General features: G+C 43.9%; 1 protein-coding gene across 1 annotated transcript in view; it reads right to left on the bottom strand.

The window, feature by feature from the left end:
• The window catches only part of LOC141095955 (V-type proton ATPase subunit S1-like protein), a 101685-nt gene that overhangs the window by 21536 nt on the left and 54560 nt on the right, over positions 1–25589 (bottom strand). The window contains exons 4-5 of the mRNA XM_073582312.1: positions 13366–13604; positions 257–307 (exon numbers count right to left, since the gene is read on the bottom strand). Coding sequence (XP_073438413.1) covers positions 257–307; positions 13366–13604 — 290 coding nt within the window. The remainder of the gene's footprint in view (positions 1–256; positions 308–13365; positions 13605–25589) is intronic.

The raw sequence follows: 25589 nt of genomic DNA, 5'->3' as shown, positions 1-25589 counted from the left end.
TGGGAACTTCCGATTCCGATATCCGATATTGAAAAAATATCGGTACTCGGTATCGGAATTCCGATACAGCGAATATCGGCCGATACGCGATATTTGCAGTATCGGAATGCTCAACACTAGAAATTAGGCAACATCACAAATTAACAAAAATTATTCCACAACCAAGGTACTGAAGTTAACAAATAGCTGTGGCATTGTATATAGTCAGTGATTTATTGGCTTACATTAAATTCCAGAATACATAATCATGGCATACCTTAAGGCAAGTCCCTTTAAGTGTCGAACCTTGAAAAACTTTAGAGTAAGTCTGCAAAGAAGAAAATAAAACATAAGTCAATAAAGTAATGTGCGTATGACTGAAATACAATATTTAATGGTGGTGAGCCATTACCAGTAATTAGAGGGAACCACTTCAGAGATAATTGCCTTTCTGTACAAAACTAAGAACATTTTTATAAACAGTAATTCCAATTTCAACAGAAAGAATTGAGCTATTGTGCAAATCTCCACCAACTGCTGATAAAAATCCGCTGACCACAAGCTATCCTGCTGCTGGACCCCAAATGATCAGTGATCAATGGTGATCTATAAACTCACTGAAATCCCTCTGGGTCCGATTCATCATTCCCGATCTATTTAGGTCACTTTTCTTTTTTTTTTTGTCATGTGTTATTTGCTGATGGCTTTTGCACCAAAGTCATCAAAATGGAGCACACATGGGATCGTAGGCCCTATTAATATCCTTACTTACTAAATAGGCAATAAAAATACGCGGGACCAAGGCTGGCATGAAATGGCCGAGAGGCTTTTAATAGGGTTACTTGTATAATTAATCCAATTTATATAATAAATTATTTAATACATAAAATCAAAGAATTTCAAGTCCACTTTAAAAGACCAATAAACTCAAGGATCAATTTTAAAACGACTAACTTTCTCCTCAAGAAATGCCTCTCGACGACAACGATGACGCTCCATCCTGTAATAAAGAATAACAAAGGGGTCGGGTGTAAATAGAGCACCTTCCCACACTTTTTCCAACTAATCCAAATTAACAGCTGACAGACAGCCAGGCCAGCCAATCAGAGTGATCACCTGCTTCTGTTACATGACAACAGGGACTATTAACCCTTTACCAGATCAATCATGAGGATACCTCATGAGACACTTAAGGCAACCTACAGTAAAACAAAATGGTTACAGACAGCATATTCCGAACAATATCCCTACGTATCATCCATTTACCCTAAGTGCCACGAGCCCATGCAGCCCCCGCTCTAATTGATGGGCTTTCCATTCATGAATTTGACTCAAAATCAAAAATGATCTTATTTTTGTCTTGTACCTTTTTTGTGATTTGTTTTAGCGCAAACAGCTGACCAATTTGAAAAGTGGCACAAAAACTGGACCACCTTTGTGGCATGTATAAAATCACTTCGGGGGTGAAGATGAAAGAACATTTGCTACAAATTTAGTGATTTTTTTGAAAAGTTGCTAATGATCAATCAGGTGGAAACATCTGGAAACCCTAAACTCTGCCCACAGTGGCAAAAATAAAAAAAAGAAAACAGGAGAACACACATAAAATACATAAAATAGACGTTAAAAAGGTACAAATTAGAAAAAAGTAAAATAAGTGAAAAACACAAAAAATAGACAAAAAACAAGCGAAAATGCATTAATGAATCGGGCCCTATGTATATAAGACAATGATGTTGTATGTCCCCCAGATACAGACACACTTTGCATATACAGCCACTGTCTGTTCTGGCGAATAGGTGAGAGCAGCAAATAGGTGACCAGCATCTACTAACTTTGAATACCTTTATATGATATTTGATTCCAGTGATGAGTCATTTATTGGGCTGCTTGCTGTAGTTTTGATAAAATCAATGGTTTATCAGCAGGAGATTATCACTAGAGGACTAGTAAATCTGATGCAAGGTAGTCAAACCTCGCCCCCACCACTGTCACAGGAAGAGCACTGAGGTGGCAGCACCACCAGGCCCTCTATTTCATACCCAATGCTTATTAAAACTATTACAAGAAAAAACTTTGATGACTACTGGTGTAATTATCTGTCAAGACTGTATAAAAATGTGTAACAAAGGCTAAAAAGAGTAAGGCTTTTTTCAAATGGCAGTATTTGCTCAGTATGTCATCAGTATTTGCAAACCAAAACGAGGCATATCTCCAAAATAGAGAAGAGCTGTGAATCTTTCCATTAGATTTTTCTGTGTTTATGTGCATATATTGGTTTTGGCTTGCAAAAAAACAATGAAAGCTTACACTATGGCCTAGTTACAAATCATAAGGTATGACGTAACGAAATCTACTAGCAATTTCAATACAAGAGCAAACACCACTATGTGCATTTCTAAGACACTTCACTTGATTACTCATATGATGTAACAGTTTAAGGGATTATTCAAAAATGAGATAAAATGGTCTTGATATAATTCAAACTGCAGTCAGTCCTAGTCACATGTCAAGAGAGACTGAAGACATACAGCTCACCAACATCTCATCTGACAGCTGTATCATACATACCCATGTCTGTGGCCAGAAGCAAGGCTGTGATCTGTGAAGAATTATATATTTTCCTCATTGAATCACAAAGGGGTTATCTCCTACCCTACCCTAACCTACTGTCTCCCTCTCCTTCCCCTCCATCCTGTAGCATGTAAGCCCGAAAGGGCAGGGTCCTCTCCCCTCTGTATCAGTCTGTCATTGTTAGTTTGCTTACTGTAAGTGATATCTGTAATTTGTATGTAAGGCTGGTTTCACACTAGCGTTTTTTAGAGCTGTGCTTCGTGCGCGTCCATGCGCATGCGTCCTGCACCCCTATCTTTGACATGGGGGTGCATGGTCTAGCATATGCACGCGTTCGTATGCATTTTTGTGCGCATGCATTTTTTTGTAGTGTGCGCCTAGGCGCGCCGGACACAACCTGTTGCATTTTTTGTTCGTCCGACTTGTCTAAAAAGAACGCATGCGCAAGCTTGCGCACGGAAAGCGCAAAAAAATCACATTACAGTCTATGGAAACGCAGGCGTGCGCATATCCATGCGCACGCCTGCTTTGAGTTAACATGGCTAGAAACTTGTTAAAATGCATGCGCCTAAAAAAAGCAAACGCATGCAAAACGCATGATGCGTTTTTTGTATGTGACTCTATTGCGCACAAAGCCCAGCGCTAAAAAACGCTAGTGTGAAACTAGCCTAACCCCTCCTTATGTACAGCACCATGGAATCAATGGTGCTATATAAATAAATAAATAAATAATAATAATAAAATCTCCAAGTTCATCCTCCTGAATGTTTATTTGTTTTTCAGTTGGGCGCAGTCAGCTTTTGTGCACTGCTACAAAACTGTTAGACTGAAGGAGAAGGAGGATGAAGCTGGACATCTCCTCAGTCAGTACAATGTGGGTATCACACTGGGGCAAGGGAATGCCTGCTGTGCGGTGCAAAAGAGGGGAAAAACCTCAGGAAAAAGGTAAAGGAAGCCCTGACAATAGAGAGAGGGGAGGAGGGAGACACTCACCTGAGACTGAACCCTGCGCTCCCTAATGCCCTAGGCAGGTCCTTCTCCCTGTGCATGATCACATGCCTAAGCCCTGGCTAGCCCTGATCTAACCCTGACTAATGAGTAGGGCAGCAAGACATTAGTCTCACCACTATGGTAAGAAAACTCAGGGAGGGAGACAAATAGGGAAAAATCAAATAGCAAATGGAACTCCACAGCTTTAAGTGGAACAACTTCTCCAGGGAGTTCAGCAAAAACCTATAACTGGCATAGGAGAGAGCTAGGAGTGAGTCTAAATAATGGAAGGGAGTGGCAGCAAGATGCAGCAGCTGAGATTAGAGCCATATGGAATCCCCGCAGGATAAAAAAAAAAGAACTTTTAACGCATTCCACAACAGGTGCTAGTCATTCCGCTCCACTCAAGTTAATTGCCAAGTGGACTCCAAAGAGGACCTGCGATCTGCCAATCGCTGTGATCTTCTGATCCCAGACACCCCAGAAGGTCTCAGAAGGACATGGTACATTCGTGACAGTGGGTTAAAACATATTTCTTCACCTATCATAGTCAAGGTCCATGCCGCCGACAGAGTATATATGATATATGTAAAAAGAAAAAAATCAGTCATTTTTAGACATATATGTTGTACTAAAATAATTACAGATCCATGGTTATCAGAGGAAAGCTTGTCAAATAGAGACAAACAGATTAGTTTAACACTGGAGGAATAAAATGGCTAAATTACCAAGATTAATACTAAGTTCTATTTAAATTAAAAAAGACATATGAAAAGGACAGTCAAACATCATGTACAGTGTGAGAACATAGACTAAGGCCTCTTTCACACATCAGTTTTTGCCGTCAGGCGCGATCCAGCTTTTTTTTCAAAAACCGGATCCGGCGAAATGCAATGCCGGATCCGGTTTCCCCCATTGACTTGTATTAGTGCCGGATGGCCATGCGGTTGTTCCGGTTTTGACCGGATCCAGCAATATGTCTCAATCCGGTGTCTGGGAAAAATGGCAGCTGTAACGTTTTTTGTCTCCGGCGAAAAAGCCGGAACCGCCGGATACCATGCAAAACCATGCATTCAGAAGCAAGATCTTTGCCAAACCACACCTTTTCAGGTCTGTTGTGGAGCGCATGGAAACGCTCTCTCCTAGCCAGCAGATGCATGTAATGCATTCCTGCAACGGTGCTCTACTGCAGGTTACCTCCCAACCTCCTCCTCCCACCACCACAGTAGTTCCTCCACCTGCACCACCTCCAGCCACTATCCCTCCTCCCCCTCCTATTCCATACCAGCCACCTCCCCAGTACCAGCAACCTCCCCAGTATCAGCAAACTCCCCACTTCCAGCAACCTTCCCCGTACCAAACTCCTGCCCCGTACCACACTCCTTCCCCGTACCACTTCTCAACCACATCATCTGCTACTCCAGTCCCTGCTCAACCCTCCACTGCACCACTCACCACCTGTTCTGCCTCCCACATGTCCACCCATTCTATTGCTTTTTCCACACCTTCACCTCTAACTGTTCCTTTGCCACCACCATCCCAGTCCTCTCTCAACACTCCCAGTGTCGAAGTGTCCCGCAGCCCCCTCCAGCAGTATTTCCACCCCACCCTACACTAATTTGTGCTTTTGTGCCCAAAATACAAATTAAAATTTTTCTGGTTGTAAAGCTTTATTAAAAAAGTTTTTCTTCAAATTCACAAACAGTAAAAAATATTCAATAAAAGTTTAATATTTGTTTTACACTTGTTGTCTGTCATTTATTTCTGCGACGAAATATGTTTTAACAAAAGGTACATAACTTTGGGTAAAAGGTAAATAAATTTTACCTTCTGGCCACAGTTGTGTACCTGGTTGTGTTTTAGGCTACTTTCACACTTGCTTTTTTTTGCAGCGCGCTTTTCCCGCAAAAAAACACATTGAAAAAACGCACAACAAATGCTGCGTTTTTTTCAAGCATTTTTATGCGCATGCATGAAAAAAACGCAGCATTTTTATGCGTTTGTATGCGTTTTTAGTGCGTTTTTACCGCGTTTGCGTGTTTTTCCAACATTAGTTGGCCCCTCACACTAACCTAAACCATGACTTTACTAACCCTAACCCTTAACCAAACCATACCCTAACCCTAAGCCTAACCCTTAACCAAACCATACTAACCCTAACCCTGACCCTAACCCTTAACCAAACCATACTAACCCTAACCCTGACCCTAACCCTTAACCAAACCATACTAACCCTAACCCTGACCCTAACCCTAACCCAACCATATTAACCCTAACCCTGACCCTAACCCTTAACCAAACCATACTAACCCTAACCCTAACCCTTAACAAAACCCTACTAACCCTAACCCAAACCCTAACCCCCCTTAACTAACCCTAACTCTAACCCAAACACCTAATTTCCATTGTATAACCAATGGTAAGCAAAAAACCGCATGCGCATGCCAATGCGCACATATACGCACCCATAGACTTATAATGGGTGTCTTGCTGTAAAAAAACGCATTGCGCGCGCATGCGTTTTTTTGAGGCAAGTCGGACGCCCAAAAAATGCAACAGGATGCATTTTGTGCACCCGAGCGCACACCACAAAAAACGCATGCGCGGAAAAACGCATACAAACGCATGTGTATGCGCACATAAGCGCATCCCATGCAAAATATAGGGAAAAAAAGCGCATGCGTTTTTTAGCGCTAAAATACAGCGCAAAAAAAACGCAAGTGTGAAACCAGCCTTAGGCTATGTGCCCACGGTGCATGTTAAAACGCACACCAAAAACCGGACTCCTTCCCAGAAATCGCGCGCGATTTCACCGCGATTATGATCGCGATTTTGCCGCGATTTTCGTGTGCGATATTCAAGCACTTTCCAAGCGATTTGAAGCATCGCTTGGAAAGTGATTGACAGGTTGGTCACACTCGTCAAACATAGTGTTTGACAAGTGTGACCAGGTTTTTACTATTGAGGCCGCCTATGCGGCCTCAATAGTGAAAGATAGAATGTTAAAATGCTAAAAAAAATTAAAAAAATCGGTGTATATTTACCTTCCGGCGTCCCGCGCTGCATTCCCAGCCCACAGCGTTCCCATTAATGCCTTGCGAGACCTGTGATGACGTAGTCTCGCGTTGCTATAGCGATCTCGCGAGACCTCGTCATCACTGGACCGTGCCGCAAGGCATTACTGGGAACGCTTAGGCCGGGAATGCAGCGCGGGACCCCGGAAGGTAAATATACCCCGATTTTTTTTTTTTATTCTTTTTTTTACAGGGGTATGGTACCCAGGGCCTGGAGGACAGTCTCCTCTCCTCCACACCGTGGGTACCAACCGCACATGAGACGCTTAATTTCCCGCATGGTGGGCATAGCCACATGCGGAAAGTAAGCGATTCTCATGCATTCCTATGAGTGCGGAATCACTGCAATTCTTTGCGATTCCGCACAAAAGAATGAGCATGCTGCGATTTTTTCCGCAATGCGATTCCGCCGCGGAAAAAAGCGCAGCATTAGCACAGCATGTGCGGAATGCCATAGGAATGCATGGGGGGGCGTTCTGTACACGATTTTTAAATGCTTTCGCGCCGAAAATCGCGGCAAAAACGCTTAACAATCGCTACGTGGGCACACAGCCTAAGGCTAGTATTTCACCTTTTAGCAAAAGTTGTGTATCTTGTTGAGGATTCCCTAACAATGTACACAACTTTTGTTAAAAGGTGAAATACTTTGCCTAAAACACAACCAGGTACACAAGTGTGGCCAAAAGGTAAAAATTGTCAAACCACAACAAGATAGCCAACTTTGGTTGGCAAAGGTATACTGTTGGTACAGAAGGTACACGACTTTGGTTAAGGGCAGAAATTTATCAAACTCTGTCATCCTGCCAGCGTATTCTACCTTGAGGTGACAAAGTATTGTGCAAAATTGGCCCTCATTCGTGAAACCGTCACAGAACTTCTAGTGGTAATGTCATGGTAATCTTGCAAGGTGGTTTCTTCAGAGGTGTCCTCAATGGAAATGGGTTCCTTGCACATAACAAAATTGTGCAGGACCACGCAAGCTTTGATCACCTCGTCCACAGTTTCAGTCTTGAGGTTGATCGCAGTCAATAGGACACGCCATTTGGCTGTCAGAATACCAAAGGCGCATTCCACCATTCTTCTTGCTCTTGTGAGGCGGTAATTAAAAATGCGTTTTGTTGTTGTCAATCCTCTGCTAGAGTACGGTTTCAAAAGGTGTTGTGACAGCTGGAAGGCTTCATCCCCTACACATACAAAAGGCATAGGTGGGCCAGATGTTTGCGGCAGCGGTCTTGGGGGTGGGAACTGGAAGGTGTTTCCATACAGTCTACGCCCCATGGCAGACAATTTGAAAACTTGAGAGTCATTGGAGCGGCCATAGGCCCCAATATCAACAGCAATAAATTTGTATTCTGCATCAGCGATGGCCATGAGGACAATGGAAAAATATTTCTTGTAATTAAAATATTCCGATCCCGATCCTGCTGGCTTTACAATGCGGATATGTTTCCCGTCCACAGTGCCCAAGCAATTCGGAAACTGACATATCAAGAGAAACTTGTCAGCAATTTCAATCCACCTCTCTGTTGTGGGCTCTGGTACAAACTCATCAACTAAAGAGTCCCACAGTGCACAGCATGTGTGCTTCACTATTCCAGATATGGTGGAAATCCCAAGTCTGTATTGGAAATGGAGTGACGAAAGGGATTCTCCAGTTGCAAGGAATCTGGGGGGAATTTAAAAAAAAAAAAATTAGTTCAAAATCACAGCATATCAAACCAAAACTCAGCTATAACACTTGGAGATACAAACTACCACCAACAACATTACAGTTAAAGTGTGCTCTGATGCGAGCATATCCAATAAATGTGTCTTACCTTAGAGTCACCATCAGACGCTCTGTCCGTGAACTGGAGAAGCGGCAATAGGTGTCCGATCTTCTTATGAGGTGTGCAATGCGCTCCACCAAGTAATCAAAATTCTCCATTTGCATCCGAACATATGCAAAAAAAATTTCTCTGGGTTTCGTCTAAGGTCCATGCAGAGTGTAGAATACACCACACGCGTCATTCTCTTGGCTGTGATGGGGTGGATCCACAAACGGCATCGACGTCGCTGATGCATGATGCGCTGCTGTCTCGCTCTCTCCTTCTCCAGAACAATCACCCTCAAACGATTCGCCTCCGCTGTAAAATCCACCAAATTCTTCAAAATATTTCCTATCACAACATCATCTTCGCCAGTCACTTGCTCTTCTCTCCAACCTGCACTTTCTCCTCTACAACCTGTCAAAGATGGGCTGTAGGAACACTGTATATATAGGTTTTCATTAGTCAATCAGGTTTGTAGGGCGTTTTAAAAACCGGATCCGTCGAAATCCGTAGAAAAACGGATAAAAAAACGGATGAAACGGATGCGACGTATCCGGTTTTTGGTCGGATGCGCAAGACGGATCTGGCAGGAAACCGGATCCGTCACATCCGGTTTTACATAACATTTGACGGATCCGGCTCTCTGGCGTGACGCCGGATCGCGCCTGACGGCAAAAGACTGATGTGTGAAAGAGACCTTAGGGACCTAGACTTCACATGTCAGTTTTTCTCACAGATAGCACTCAAACCTATTGATATTCTATGGGGTATTTCACATGTCTCATTTTTTTCTTAGACCAAGTGGGCTGCACAAAAGCAAAGAGACTTGTCCAGTATTGAGTGTAAGATCAAACTCTATAGATCGGTTTAAAAAACTGGACAGCACTCGAATGCTATCAATGTGCCATCAGTTTTTAATAGATTGTTCAATCGGAAGTGGTTCAAAAACCTCCATCATTTTTTTTCGTTCAGGAAAAACTAATGAAACTCTGATGGTAAAAATTGATACATTGACCAAACACTGCTGACACTCTGATAGAAAAAAAACAGAAGAAAAATCATTGATGCCTGAAGGAAGCTTCATACTGATGATGATTCAACAAGAAAATAGTTACAATATAAATATTTTCATTCAAAATTTGAATCATTATTTGATCCATATTAACTGCTTTTCAGGGCCATATTTGCCACTAGGCACTTGGGGGCACTTGCCTAGGGCTCCAGGATGTGGGGGGGGCGGCAAGGAATTTTTTATTTTTTTTAGTCCATGATCGCCCCGCCCACCTAGCTCAGTCTTCCAGCTGCTGTAGGGGTCTCGGATCCCGCGCTGTCACTGCTGTAGAGGGCGAGCAGGGGTGCACCTATAATGAGGCAAGTTGAGCACTTTGCCTCAGGTGGTAGTGAGTCCCTGAAGACAGGGGTGGCGGCATTGTGCCGGCGCCGTCCCCTGCATTCAGATAACATGGTGCCGACTCTCCCTGTAATCCCTGCTGTGTTGTGCATGGTGCATGGAAGGTGACTGTTACCGGGGTTGAGGCGCAGCGGCAGTGCCCCCTCTCCCTGGGACACACCTTGCTGGGACTCACAGTTGCAGAGCAGTAAGTAAACATCTCCCACCCACCCACGCTGCTGCTGCACGGCTCAATGGAGAATTGAGACACGGGGGTAGGATGTGAGGCATGGAAGCATGATGGGAGGCATGGGGAAAGGATGTGAGGCACAGGGACATGATGGCAGACACGGGGGCAGGATGGGAGGCACAGGGGCATGATAGGAGACACGGGGGCATGATGGGAGACATGGGGGCATGAAGGGAGACACAGGGGCAGGATGGGAGACACGGGCAGGATGGGAGACACAGGGGCAGTATGTGAGGCACGAGGGCAGGACGGGAGACTTGGGGGCAGGATGGAAGACACGGGGCAGGATGTAGACACAGAGGGCAGGATGGAGACAGATGGGACAGGATCATGGTACAGAATGGAGACAGATGGGGCAGGATCATGAGGCAGGATGGAGACAGATGGAGCAGGATCATGGGGCAGGATGTAGACAGATGCGGCAGGATCATGGGGCAGGATGGAGACACATTGGGCAGGATCATGGGGCAGGCTGGAGACAGATGATACAGGATCATGGGGCAGGATGGATACAATGGAGACAGATGGGGCAGGATGAGGATATTATATGGGTCAGGATGGGACATCACATGGGTGCAGAATGGATACTCATGAGGGCAAGATGGGAGAACAAATGGCTGGAGCCAGGAATGAGACACACGGGGGCAAGGATTATTATGACTGCAGTGATGTATTTATTTTATTTTTTGAGGATACCGTTTTAACGGGGGTGGTAGTCCTGTTATTGTGCAGAGCGACACTGTCGCCTTTTTTTCTTCATCTGGTGTAGTATAGAATTTGGGAAAAAATTAAGTAATGTCTTCTGCAAGCGGTGCTCTAGATAACTGTGATATTTCCTGCAAAGACGGGCCTTAGCCGGATGAAGATAAAAAGCAAAGATGGACGTCACCTAGAGACGTCACTGGTGAGTCATTGTGTTACCTGTACACTTACACTATACACTGCATACTATATACCGAGCTCCTGTGTACAATGTCACCAGTGATCACTGTATTTCCTTTACACTATACACTATATACACCGAGCTCCTGTGTATAATGTCACTGGTGATCATTGCATTACCTTTACACTGACACTATATAAAGAGCTCCTGGGTATAATGTCACCTGTGATCACTGTATTACCTGTACACAGACAATACATACTAACTACAGATCTCCTGTGTATAATGGCACTTATGGTAATATTAGTATTGTGTTGTTTTTTTTTTTTATTAATGATCAGTATTGCAGTATTCAGTTACTATGTGGTGGTAATATGTTGTCCAGCCATGGTGTGGCGGTATTTGTTCCTTGTATGTGCTATTATTTGATGTCTATGTGGTGGTAATATATGGCCTGGTCATGGTGTGGAGGTATTTGTTCCTTGTATGTGGTACAGTGCTGTGCAAATTAATTGGGACAAAGCAAGCATTTTTTTAAGTAAAATCGTAACTTGGTTACCAGTCAGTGATTCAAACCAGCTTTAACTGCTTTGAACAGGCACTCACACCTGTTCAAAGCAGTTAAAACTGGTTTGAATCACTGACTGGTAACCAACTTACGATTTTACTTAAAAAAATGCTTGCTTTGTCCCAATTAATTTGCACGGCACTGTATTATTGGTCACCATGTGATGGTAATATGCAGTCTGGGAATGGTCTGGTGGTATTTGTTCCTTTTATGTGGTATTATTTAGGCACGGTGGCTGGTAATATGTGGTCTGGTCATGGTCGGGTGGTATTTATTGCTTGCATGTGATATTATTTGGTCACTGTGGTGGTAATATGTGGTATGGACATGATGTGGGGGGATTTGTTCCTTGTATGTGATATTATAGGTCACTATGTGGTGGTAATATGTTGTCCGGCAATGGTGTGGCAGTATTTGTTCCTTGTAAGTGACCAAATAATAGAACATGCAAGGAACAAATACCGCCACACCATGGCCGGATAACATGATATTACCACCACATAGTGACCTATAATATCACATACAAGGAACAAATACCGCCACATCATGTCCAGACCACATATTACCACCACAGTGACCGAATAATACCACATATAAGGACTAAATACCACCACACCATGACCATACAACATAATACCACCACACTGCCTGAATAATACCACATACAAGGAACAAATGCCACCACACCATGACCAGACCACATATTACCACCACATGGTGACCAAAAATATCACATACAAGGAACAAATACCACCACACCATGACTAGACTACATATTACCACCACATAGTGACCAATAATAGCATATGTGCTATTATTAGCTGTCTAAAATCAGCTTGCAAGTCTGCGCTTACTCACTGAGGCTGGTTTCACACTTGTGTTTTTTTTTCAAGTCAGGCAAAATCAGGTTTTTCAGCCAAATCCTGATCCTTTCAAGATCGATTTTTTGGGCCATTCACTTTAATAGTGTCAGGAAGCAACCTGAAGTAACTGGATTTTACCTGACACCATTAAAGTGAATGGGCAAAAACTGGATCCTGAAAGGATCAGGATTTGGCTGAAAAACCTGATTTTGCCTGATTTGTAAAAAAAAACCACAAGTGTGAAACCAGCGACATTGGATGAGTGCAGCAGCGCGCTCCAAGTGTCAGCGTGGGTGCACACAATGTGGCTGCAGGCTCGCTCTGATGCCTGCTACCTGTCTGCTCTTGGCTTCCCTTTGAACACCTTCAGTAAAGAAGAGGGGTGAAAGAGCAGACAGCATGTCACTAGGCCTCTCCTCACTGAAGCAATAGTTAGGTCACCTATTTTGATCTCTTGATGACTTTGATAAGCTGAAGGTGTTAAAAAAACGCAAAAAAAGACTGAAACTGTGCGCAGCAAGTGCAGACGTTCATTCTTTTAGTGTTTGATTAGGGCTTTTTAAAGCGTTTTAGTGTGTAGATCTGCCTTAAATAGATGTCGTGTGCACAGACTCAATGTGTGACGTCAGTAAGGGGCACGATCATGAAAAGTGCCTAGGGCAGCATGAAGGCCAAATACGGCCTTGCTGCTTCTATGACATTACAAGACATGTACAGAAAGACAACAGTGTGATAGAATAAAACACCTTGAGGCCATTTCTGGATACCAGGAATAAATGTCAGCATTGCAAAGCAAATGCAAGCTTGATTGAAGAGTGGGAAGTACAGACACCATGTACAGAAGGGACACAGTAGAAGAAAGTCCAGTCCGGATGATCTCACAACCTCGGGGGACAGGGATGTTGTACATTATGGACACAATGCTTCAATTCATCAAGCAACAGCAGGTACAATTTATGAAATCTAAATCCATTCTTGCTTACGTGGAATTGTCTTCATTGCAGTTTGATTTCTCTACATCCACATTGTCAGACAGGCTGACATTTGTGTTTGTCAGGTCCAGGCGAGTTTTATTCTTAAATCTGATTATTATTCTCTTGACTCCAAACAGTATACACGTTTTGCCATTTCTGGTGATGTTGACGGTACTGTGATGAGGTACATTGCTTTCATTCACTTCTCCAATCAGTGTTTCTTTTCTTGCTATGTGGTAATGTATACTCTGTGTAAAAGCACAAAGTAAGAAATGCAAGTTTACCGATATTAATATCACATGACATATAAAGTACCGCATTTTTCGGACCATAAGACACACCCCAAATTTTCAGAAGGAAAATGAGATAAAAAGATTAATGCGTCAAATGGGGGTCTGTTTTACAGTCTTCAATTCAGCTCGGGTGCTGAGATCTCAATCTGTGCATGCACCGCCTCCAGCGGTTATTTTCCCAGAGGCCACAGCATCGAGGCATTGGAAGTGTGGGGACTCTGGGCTTTCACAAAATGTCGCCATAGCCCCCACACCACCGAGCACCACCGAACCTGCCACACCAGCTTCACCAGTCTAGGATGGGAGTGAGATTAAAACCCTGCAGAGTCGGACCACCAGAAGAATCATGCGACTCCTGCTGTCACCGCGCTAATTGTAAGTACATTTCGACTATAAGACGCACCCCCATTTTATTCACAAATTTTTGGGGAAAAAAGTGCATCTTATAGTGTGAAAAATATGGTATTAAAAGTTCTTTGTGATAAAGGGAACCTGTCACCAATTTTTTCATGTCTAAACTAAGACTAGCACCGTAATCAGTGCCTGTGCTGCATTCCGTAAAGGGATATATAACCTCCTGACTCCCCCTTTATACTCTATAAAAACCTTTTGTAATTCTCCTGCACTCTGTGTAAATCCTAATCATCTGGTCCGGTCGGCATCCTTGTTAGGTCGGGTCACACTTGCGAGTACAATGCGAGAAACTCAAGCATCAATACCTCAATAAAATACACTATAGGAACAAAGAAGCGCAATAGGGTCTTATCTGATGACAATGGTATAAAGATATATAAAATCCACTCACCCGCTAAAGGAGAGATGAGGCATATAGAAATCGTCAGCTGCTGCACGTCCAAATGGTCAGACAAGTGACCGCCAGTAAATCGCTTCTTATGGAACTTATTTTTTGGACTTACATGCGCTGCTTGACATAATACACAATCCAGTTATATTAAAAGATCAATCATTTATTCCCATTTTACCCAACGCGTTTTGAAGTGGAAAACACTTCTTCAGGGGATGACAAATATTCTTAATATATTTTTCATCCCCTGAAGAAGTGTTTTCCACTTCGAAACGCGTTGGGTAAAATGGGAATAAATGATTGATCTTTTAATATAACTGGATTGTGTATTATGTCAAGCAGCGCATGTAAGTCCAAAAAATAAGTTCCATAAGAAGCGATTTGCATCAATACCTGGCACTGCTGCCGGCAATCGGGACCAGAATGTTCGGCTGCATGCCGGAGGCACTGTCGGGTATTGATGCAAGAGACTCACACGAGTTTCTCGCATTGCACACGCAAGTGTGACCCCGGCTTTACGGCGTCTATCCCTTCGCCCAGCTGCTGTTCGCCATCCTTCTGCTGTGATTGATTTTTATGATCATGACGCCTCCTGTGTAATCCACATAGCCAGGCGAAAACTCTCACCTGCACAAAAACATGATCGGCTCGGTCCTGCGCACTTTGCTCTGCCCTACTGCAGGCCTAAAACATAACGGTGCATGTACCCTTATATTTTAGGCTCTGGCACAGTAGGGCAAAGCAACGAGTGCAGGCACAAGATTTCGCCTAGCTATGTGGATGATGTCTCCTGCGCCTACTACACTAAGAGCCGAATAATGTAGAGAAGGAGACTTTGATTCCAGCGATTTGTCACTTACTGGGCTGTCATCAGAAAATTATCACTAGAGAAATAGTAAAACTGCTGCCATGTAGTCCTCCACATTCATAAGCCCTGTATAAAAATGACACCATCACTGATTGGCAGCATTCTGCCTATGCACAGTGTACACAGAAAACTGACAATAAGTTGTGTGTTTATTAAAACTGCAACAACCAGTAAATTGAGTGCTACATCTCTGGAATCCGGGTCTCGGTCCATACATCATGCTACTCTCAAGATGGGGTAGCAAAAAACTGGTGACAAATTCCTTTTACATCCCAAGCATGTTAATCTGTTCTGCATATTTTCACAGTAGATTTCACCCAGTGTAAGGTACAATGTGAAATCTGTGGCAAATCTGTTGAAAAAGACAATGCACATTCTCATGTAACACAATCAATAGGTCGTATTTCAGCTGCTAACAAGATACATGGGGTGGTCAAGGCACAAAATGTGTCTGTCGATTCAGATTACTGTTTCCCAGCGAGAGCATTATACGGGAGGCAGCAGCCCGAGATGATCCCTACACAGTCCTGATGCCTGAAATTGGAAATCAGAACAGTGTGAATGGAGCGGGCAGGCGCAATTAGTGACTAATTGACATTTATCTGCCCATTCCTTGCTGAAGCCAGAAGAGAATCTGCAGAAATACAGAGGAGTAAAAAAAAATAAAAAAAACAATTTTAACCACACCAATGTTTTTTATTCTCCATAGGAGATCAAACAAATATGTCACCAAATTCTTTAACTTAAGCAATGGTAAGAATTTTACTTTGATGCATAATTGGTAAAAATACCTAAGAGTGTGAATAATTAACTTTTCCGCATCACAGCCAGTTTTGCCCTTTGTGCCATTTTTTTTCACTTTTTATTATTACATTCCAGCTTGTTTTATTCCAAGTGGCATCATTTTAGGGTACATATAACTGATTAGCACATTTTTATTAACTCTTTACATGTAGGAATATAAAGAAAATAACTGTTGGTTTTGGTTTAAAATTTTACACTATTTGCTGTGCTGTACAAATAAAGTAAAACGTTATTTTGAAGCGAGTTTAAAAATGTTGATAACAAATTTCTATAGTTTTATTTTATTTTTTATTGCTTTTCGACCAATAATGCACTCTCAGAAAAAATAATTTGGATTTCCATATTTTGTGTCTCTCAATTTTCCTTCAATGGAGTTGCAAGAGGGCTTATTTTTGCGTAAGTTGACTCTTGTATGTTAATCTGTGGAATGCCTGCTGATTACATATTGTATCATCCCCCTGTGGTTTACTGGTTTACACACCTTGAAGGACAAAAATACAGGTTAATTGAACAATGAGGGATTACTTCCGTCCCTTACCCAATCTCGTGGGAAAATACCCTCAACGAGAGCTGAGGAATATAAAAAGGGGGCATCCTCTACAGAGACTCTACAAGATCAGTCCAAGGAACCATGGCTCCATCTAGTGGAATACAAATCTGCTCCAGTGCCCATCACTGAACCCACAAAGACGTTTGGAGAACCCATATTGGGATAATCAGGTCACCTGGCCACATATCTCACAGTGCTCCGTCAGCCTTCTAAGTTGCCACTACCTCCTCTCTATGGGTACCCAGCAAAAGCGGGGGAGCTACTTGTTTGGGGTAGTTGGCTAAGAATGCCCTGAAGTCGCAGAAGTTCTAATTCCCTGTGAGCCAGCGGAAGGGTGAGTCATTTGCAGCATCTTGTGTACTTGCTGGGACTGTACTATATGTGGTTGCCGACTGGAGCTGGATGAACGTGCTATGGTCATTGTATCCATTGTTCATTGCTGGAGAAGCATGTACTGTGACTACAGACTATACTCATGGGAGATGCAAAAGCTGTGAGCCAAACAAAAGTTGGGAGACCGTGGGTATCGCATGGCACGGGGGTCAGTGGAACTACCAGCCCCGGGTTGGGATCTTTTAGACTGGGAGCATTGCATTGTGGCCACCTACCTGGAGTTGCTATAAGACCATGGACATAGAAAATAAAATAGTTTAATCATTAACCTACTTAGGTGTTATTATAACCAACAACTTCAGATCCTCACAAACAGAAATGCTATTTTTTGTTTATTTTTAAACACCAATAACTGTTCAATATAATTGTCAAGTTGTCTTTTTTTCTTTGAGGTTGATACAATCACACAATACCAAATATTTAGGTTTTTTTATGTTTTTCTACTTTTGCACAAGAAATACTTTGTAGAAAAAAAAATCTCATTCTGTTAGTCACCATATTCTGACACATAACTTTTTTTATTTTTCGATAGCTTGGGCTGTATAAGGGCTTATTTTTACTGGTACCATTTTTTAGTACATACAACTTTTTGATCATTGTTCTTTTTTTGGTAGAAGACATGAACAAAAATGCATCTGGAATAGTCTTTAAATGTAGTTCTTTATAGAACCCACTGTGTAATATAATTGACATGTTATTGTTAGTCTGCTGGCTACTATGATTAAAGGGAACCTGTCAGCAGCATTGTGCTTAGTAATCTACACACAGTGTCAGGTCGGCGCCGTGATACTGAATAAAATGATACCTTGGTTGATGAAATCCGTCTTGTTGTTGTTTCTTAATCTTTATTTTCAGTTTTGTGTTACAGATATGCTCATGTTCTAAGGCGGGGTTGGTGTATGTGGTGCTCATTTTTTGGCTGAAGCAACAAGGAGCCGGTGGCGGCGCTTGCGCAGTAGCATCTATCGGAACACAATAGATGCTAATGTGCAGGCGCATCCAACGGCGCCATATTGATGGTGATTTTTTTCTTTGAAACACAGGAAGATAATAGGCACTAACAGATAAGAGAAAGTGCGCAGGCACTCCAGGCGCCGCCATTTTGATTAAGTGACTTACTTTTTTTCAAATACACACATTAGTATATTCATTATGCAAACTAGGGGGCAAGTCAGTGAGGGATCAGTGACCTATCAGCAGTCTGCATTATGAATAATCAGAGCACCACATACATGAACCCCGCCTTAGGGCACGAGAATCTCATTAACACAAAACAGAAAATAAAGATTAAGAAACAACAAGAAGACGGATTTCATCAACCAAGGTATCATTTTATTTAGTATAACGGCGCCGACCTGACACTGTGTGTAGGTTACTGTGCTCAATCCTGCTGACAGGTTCCCTTTAAGAAGATAACTAATTTGTACCGTTTTTATATTTTACTACATTTACACAAGAAAAATCACTATAAAAAATGTTGCTTTTGGTTTGACTGTCATATTGTAAAATTCTAACTTTTTCATTTTTCTGCATACACAACTGTGTGGGGGGCTTGATGTTTGCTTAACAAACTGTAGTTTTTACAGGCATCATTTTTGAATAGATACAATTTTTTGATCACTTTTTATATTTTTTTAAGCTCAGATTAACAAACAGCAATTAAGATATAGTTGTTCATGATGACAAATTATACAATTTTATAGAGTGTCGTTATGAACACAGTGATACCAAATATGTGACTTTTTTTATTGACTTTAAAGTAACACTTAAAACATTTTTTTATGTTGCACAGGCCATTATCTATTCTGTCAGCTGACAGTTAAACTATCAGGCCCCGCCCCTGGTAGGTTCTGATTGGCTAAGAGATTTGGCAGGCACGGAGTCCACCATCGTGCAGCAGGGGTGCCGACAGTCTGACAAAGGGAGTTATCGCTTTTTATCAAACTCTTCACATGTCGCTGTCTGAAGGGCTAACATCACGTCGACAACTGTGCAGCCAATCACGGAGCTCAGCAGCTAATTCTGTGTGCACAGGCAGAGCTGCTGAACTCACTGCTTGGCTGTCAATACGTCAGCACTGCAGATAGACAGCGGGAGCAGCGTAGCAGACTCAGTGCTGGACCTGGGGAGGGTGAGTATAGATTAGTTTGATTTTTTTTAAACAAACTGAACCAGGAGACACAAATTTTCCAAAACTTAAAAAAAACTCTAATGAACAATTTTGTGTGTTTCTGTAAATCATATTTAGCTTATCTGAGAATGACTTTGGCCTCAATAAAAAGAACCTCATCGTTCTCAAGTTCATTGGAGGCCTGACAGCTGGAACAGACATGAATACAATGTGAGCAACTAACATTTTGTAAATGTCAAATATACAGTAGATCTGCAATATCAGTATGAGCAGTTAAGACTGATTGATTTTGTTGGAGTTTTTTTTAGTTTTGGAAGAAAGACTCCTGTAATTACAATAAAAATATAAGGACACCAATTTCAATGTAACCTGTAAACTCTCAGAGGCCAAAATGTTTATACAGAGTAACAGTGATGTCTTCCTATGGCCTCTGAAAATAAGCAGAAGCCTGGAACTGCATTAACCCTTTACCGCGGTTCTTTTGTGTTTCCTTAATCTTATGGTAATATGACCTTTATGGAAAATGTACCTGCATCAGTAATAAAGCCGTTTGAGGTGAATAAAAACCACAAACTAGTCAAAACTAGTAACTTATTGAAATGGGAGCAAGAACTCCACTTAACTCCTAACATACCAGATTGGGAACACGCTTGTTCTATCTCCATGTCCGCCACTATATCAATGTCTCTACAAGAGACCCACTACAAGATCCTGTCTCGTTGGTACTATACCCCAGCTAGACTATCTAAAATTAACCCAGAAAACTCCTCATTATGTTGGAGAGGTTGCGGTCACTATGGAAACATTCTACACATGTTCTGGTATTGTCCTTTAGTGAAACCCCTCTGGAGAGATATATCCCTCCTCATTAACTCTCTTCTCCCCAAACCCATCACACTCTCTCCTCAATTAGCCTTGTTGTCCCTCAATTCTCAAGATATAGAACATTCAGACACCTTGTTAATCATCCATATACTCCTAGTCACAAAAAGCTCCGTAGCCTTCCATTGGAAGAGACCTGATCCTCCAAAAATTCAGGACATTAAAGAGAGAATCGCACTCCACAAGTCCTTTGAGCTAAAAATGGCTACTGTTAACAACAAACTTGATAAATTCACAAGTAAATGGTTCAGATGGATCAACTTATTTCCTCTGAGTTAAAGTTCTTCTCTGGACACTTAAATCAAGCTATTGTCTTATGTGGTTGCTAGATTTGTATACATGATTGCAAAATGTTATTGTTATTGTTTGAATCATAAACTATCCGTTTACCATGAATATGTTAGGACCACTTGGTCCCTCCTTTTGTTTCCCATCCCCCTCCCAATCTCCCTACCTCATCATTGTTAAAACCCTTTGTAACAACCCTGCTGGCATCACTGCATGGCCTCCCATCCCCCGCACACCAACTTACTTTCTGCTTCAAGCCATGCTGTGAATTCTGTCTGTTGCCAGCTCTGTGCCTCTGCTCTCCATGTTTCCAGACTGTGTGTATAGGGGGGCGGCGCCTGAACTCTCTGGTTCTTATGCAGTCAGGGTGCACCTGTGTAATCTGTCCCTTACCAATCACCTAGAGCCCTTGACTATTTAGTTTCGCCACTCCCACTGAAACATTGCCTGTGCAATGTCTATACTCAGTTAGTATCTTGCTGCTGAGGAAGCCAGGCCCTGTTCTGTGTATCCCCTTCTCTGTAGGAATACTCTTTGTCTCGCTTTGTACCTTGTCCGCCTGCCAGGAGGCATAATATCCTGGCCCTTGAGTCTTGTTCCCAGTACCTTGTCTGTACTCTGTCCGCCTGCCAGGAGGCAGAATATCCTGGTCCTTGTATCTTTGTCCCTGTGTCTCTGTCTGAACTCAGTCTTACCTCTGTCTGTCTGTCAGTCTCCTTGTTTGTGGTTCCTTCTCTGCCGTGTCTTTCCTTGTGTCCTCGCAGCTTTATCTGTGCATCTGCACCCTCGCAGCCTTATCTGTGCATCTGCACCCTCGCAGCCTTATCTGTGCATCTGCACCCTCGCAGCTTTATCTGTGCATCTGCACCCTCGCAGCTTTATCTGTGCATCTGCACCCTCGCAGCTTTATCTGTGCATCTGCACCCTCGCAGCTTTATCTGTGCATCTGCACCCTCGCAGCTTTATCTGTGCATCTGCACCCTCGTAGCTTTATCTGTGCATCTGCACCCTCGCAGCTTTATCTGTGCATCTGCACTCTAGCCACTCTGTCTGCACGGCTCCCTAGCCGCCCTGCCTGCTCCGCACTCCTGCGGCTCTGCCTGCACTGCACTCCTGCGGCTCTGCCTACCTGCACCTCCTGTGTGAACAGGTCCAAACCTGTTCCTTCATATTCCACTCCTTCCTGCCTATATTCATACCTGCACCTCCTGTGTGAGCAGGTCCAGATCCTGTTCCAGCATACACCACTCCCTCCTGCCTACACCTGCTGTGTGAACAGGTCCCTACCTGCTCCTTTTCATACCACACCAATCTGTCCTGTGTCTCCAAGCCGTGCCCGCCTGTCCTGTGTCTCCAAGCCGTGCCCGCCTGTCCTGTGTCTCCAAGCCGTGCCCGCCTGTCCTGTGTCTCCAAGCCGTGCCCGCCTGTCCTGTGTCTCCAAGCCGTGCCCGCCTGTCCTGTGTCTCCAAGCCGTGCCCGCCTGTCCTGTGTCTCCAAGCCGTGCCCGCCTGTCCTGTGTCTCCAAGCCGTGCCCGCCTGTCCTGTGTCTCAGCCGTGCCCGCCTGTCCTGTGTCTCAGCCGTGCCTGTCGTGTCTACCTGCCTGCCTGTCTAGCCTGCTTGTCACTCGCACCTGTCCAGGTGTCCTGTTCCTGAGTGGGATCAGCAGCCACAGCCAGACACCACCCTGGAGTGGCACCCGGCAGCTACCTGCCGCACAAGCCTGACCTCACCATCAGAGGCTCCAGTGAAGACCAAGGTAGCTGTCGTAGTTACGCCCCTTCCAGGGTAGTCTGGTTTGTGGCACAGTGGGGCCACAACCCCCCGGCTCGCGCCATTCAGCCAAGGCGCGAGCGTGACACCCTTCAATAAAATTATTTGGAAATAATAAAGCCATTTGACTCCTTTGACAATGTATAGTCAAACATGTTGTGAATGGTATATGAGAGACTAGACAATAGGGCAGGAGGTTTGCAGCAGCTGTAGTATAGGTCAGAAACAAACCATGCTACAATATACAAGCTGTTAGATTCTACTTGTTCAACCAGGATACCTTCCTACTCCCTGGCAGCAGTCGGTGGAAAGCTGCACGTACATCGTAGATAGATGATGGCCGATTTCTGGTTCGGCTGAGATTTTCCTCCCAATTACACTCCCACACACCCTCTATGAATCCCTTTCAATTTGAAGATAGGAATAACCCATTCCTAAACAACTCAATCCAGACATGTCACTTGAACCAAGGATCACCAATCTATGACTTACCAACTAATCACTGGAAAAGGACATCATGGTCAGAAGAATAGAAGGAACAAGGCAGGAGGAAGAGCAACCAGATGGCTTGATAAAATCAAGATAACGGCGGAGAAGACCCTGGTGGACCTTCTGTATCTAGGCTTGCACAAGATCAATCTTTCTACAGAGCGTTTATCAATCAAGTTGCCATGGCTCGAGATCGAGCTGAAGGCTGTTAATAAAAATAAACACCTCTGGTGGTTTCTTATCTTTCCCAAGACAAAAAGGATCAGGTGTGTTGAGATCCAACAGCCTGATCCTTCTTTTTGCCGATATCTTCAATCAGAGGGAAGTTGGGAAACCTCATATACTCATATGGTCATCTGGTCGTGCCAAAATGTCATTAGTAGCTGTTTGGTAAAGATTAGTGATGAGCGAGTATAATCGTTACTAGAGATTTCCCAGCATGCTCGGGTGATCTCCGAGTATTTGGAAGTGCTCGGAGATTTAGTTTGTGGTACTGTAGTTGCATGATTTGTGGCTGTTATGAGAGGAGACTGCCGGCACGTAGGATGCAGTAACGGACTGTACACAGACCAAGGGTGAAAGGGGTTTATTATACAGTAGAAAATCCACGCAGGGAGAAAACGGAGGGATAATATTCCCTAATACAGCAAAAGCCTAATGGGGATAACTTAAGGACCAGGGACAAGTAAAGCCGACAATACGATAAAATATAACTTATCACTCAGGCGCCAGTCATGGTTGAACTTCTGTTTGTGACTGGTGCTGCCTAGATTGCATCGCAGTGAGGGTCTGTCACAATCCTGAGGTAAAGTATGTATTATCTTTTGATGTTGGCGGTGTCCTCCCGTGGTCCTGATGATGTGGTGAATCCTCGGGATCCTGATGCTGGTCTTGGATCCAGCAGATGAGGTGATGAAGAGGGATACGTCTTTATCCTTAGCGGTGAGTGTCCCAACACTAAGGAGATTTGCAGCACTGCCCAAACACAGTTTACAATAGGCAGCCGGTTCACTGTGCCGAATCGACACACGCCTAAGTCCCGTTCACAGACCTTGTCTCTCATGGTCAATACTGTCAGCGGGGCGGCTGTGTCAGCATTGTAGGCTGTGTCAGCGAGGGCAGTGATTTCGGCTGGGACAGTGGTGTCTGAGCGGTACTCAGTCGACGGTCACCTGTCAAAGCACTCTGCCGTCCCAGGCTCGGCTCGGCTCTGCCCAGACGCCTATCAGCTGATTTTACCTCATAGGTGTCCCGTGCGCCTGAAGTTCTCGCCCAAACTGTCTGGTTACTCGCGCACTGCAGCTCTGTCTGCTTAGCCATGCCCCTTTTCTCAAACACAGAGTACAGTCTGGAGGCTCAAGCTTTCTACCCCGTAATATAGGTGACAGCCCCGACGGTTCCGGACCCTTCACGGAGGAGACATGCCTAGTTAGTTCCTTCCCCTTACAGCTACACGACCTGAATACATGTGGGGATTTCCTAACAAACAGGCAATCCCCACATGTATTCAGGCTGTCTAGCAGCTGCAAATCATGCAGCTATGGCGACACAAGCAATCCCCTGTTACACCCGGTCCCTGTCCTGGCGCTGCGCCCAGGTCTGCCGCTGTTACACCTGGCCCCCGTCCTGACGCTGCGTCCAGGCCTGCTGCTGCTCTCCATTCTGGGCACTCACCTCGAGCCTCTCATGCTGCTGCTCAGCGTTCTGTCCTCCCTCCTGCCTCCTCCTCCTGGTGTCCTGTGGGGAGATCTGTAGCTAAGGCTATTAGGGCACGCCCGCACGCTCTCTTGCCTTCTTAAAGGGGCAGCGTGCATTATTCGAAAAATGCAATCAACCAATGGCAGCGCACTGGCTGCTATTTCTGGCCTCTCCTCCTACAGCCATCCGAGTCCAAGGAGTGTGTCAAGGTCACCGGAACCGACTCCTTACTAACTAACCGGATCCAGGACCCAGCGCATTACGGACTCTGCTGTAACTTTTGTTATCCCTTGTGGTCCCGCTGGGACAGCTGCCACGTGTTCGGGGTCTAACTGGAGGTAGCAACTGTGTCCTCCGGGTATTCCATTCTGGCCCTGCCTGAGGGGCTTTACTACGGGTGCCCGGGGCTCACAAGTCACGCCCCCTTCGGAGCCCCCCGGACCGTGGTCCTGAGGTTCCACTTAAAAAATAAAAACGAATGTGAACTTCACCATCTCTGCCTCCGCTTCCATTTGTTACATCCCCACATATATACAGGCTGTCTAGCAGCTGCAAATCATGCAGCTGCGGCGACACAACCTAAATCTCCGAGCACGCCCAAAATACTTGGAGATCACCCGAGCATGCTGGGAAATTTCAAGTAACGAGTATACTCGCTCATCAATAGTAAAGATATAACATTTCACCTACATAAAAAAAATGATTGTCAATATGACAAATATATGCTGCATGGCATTACTTTCCCATCTTGTACTCATAGGCTTTTATTAGCCAAAGTATACTAAAACAGTATCTTTTTTTGCACATGTTTGACAAAATATGTCGACACACTGGTATTTTTCTTTATTGAAAACCATAGTAAAATGGTTTTGAAAATATTCAGGATACCTGAACATATACAATTTTTCTTGTAAAGGAAGATATATGCCACTGCACAGTCACACACTGTTATACATATTGGGTATGTGGTTGTTCGTTTGTGTCAATGTCAAATGTAAGCCTCAGTGCAATGTGAACCAAGCCTTAAAGTAAATGATATTATTCATTAGAGCGAGATTTTTCATTTTGCTAAAAACTGCTCCAAATTCCATATTCAATGAGACCCCCAGATTCTGTTCCCCCTCCTGTCATGGCTCTTTGGGCACCGCCGCCATGCCACCAGAGACGGAGCCACGGAGACGTTGGAGAGAGTCACGGAGAGACAGGCAGTCTACTCACCCTGCTAGCTCGCCGCCGCCTCGTGACTGGTCTGCCAGTGTCT

The sequence above is a fragment of the Dendrobates tinctorius genome, unplaced genomic scaffold, assembly GCF_039654945.1.
Source record: "Dendrobates tinctorius isolate UK_male_01 unplaced genomic scaffold, ASM3965494v1 ptg000003l, whole genome shotgun sequence".
Taxonomy (NCBI): Eukaryota; Metazoa; Chordata; class Amphibia; order Anura; family Dendrobatidae; genus Dendrobates; species Dendrobates tinctorius.
Note: the sequence above shows the minus strand (reverse complement) of the source record. Positions and strands in the feature narration are given on the sequence as shown.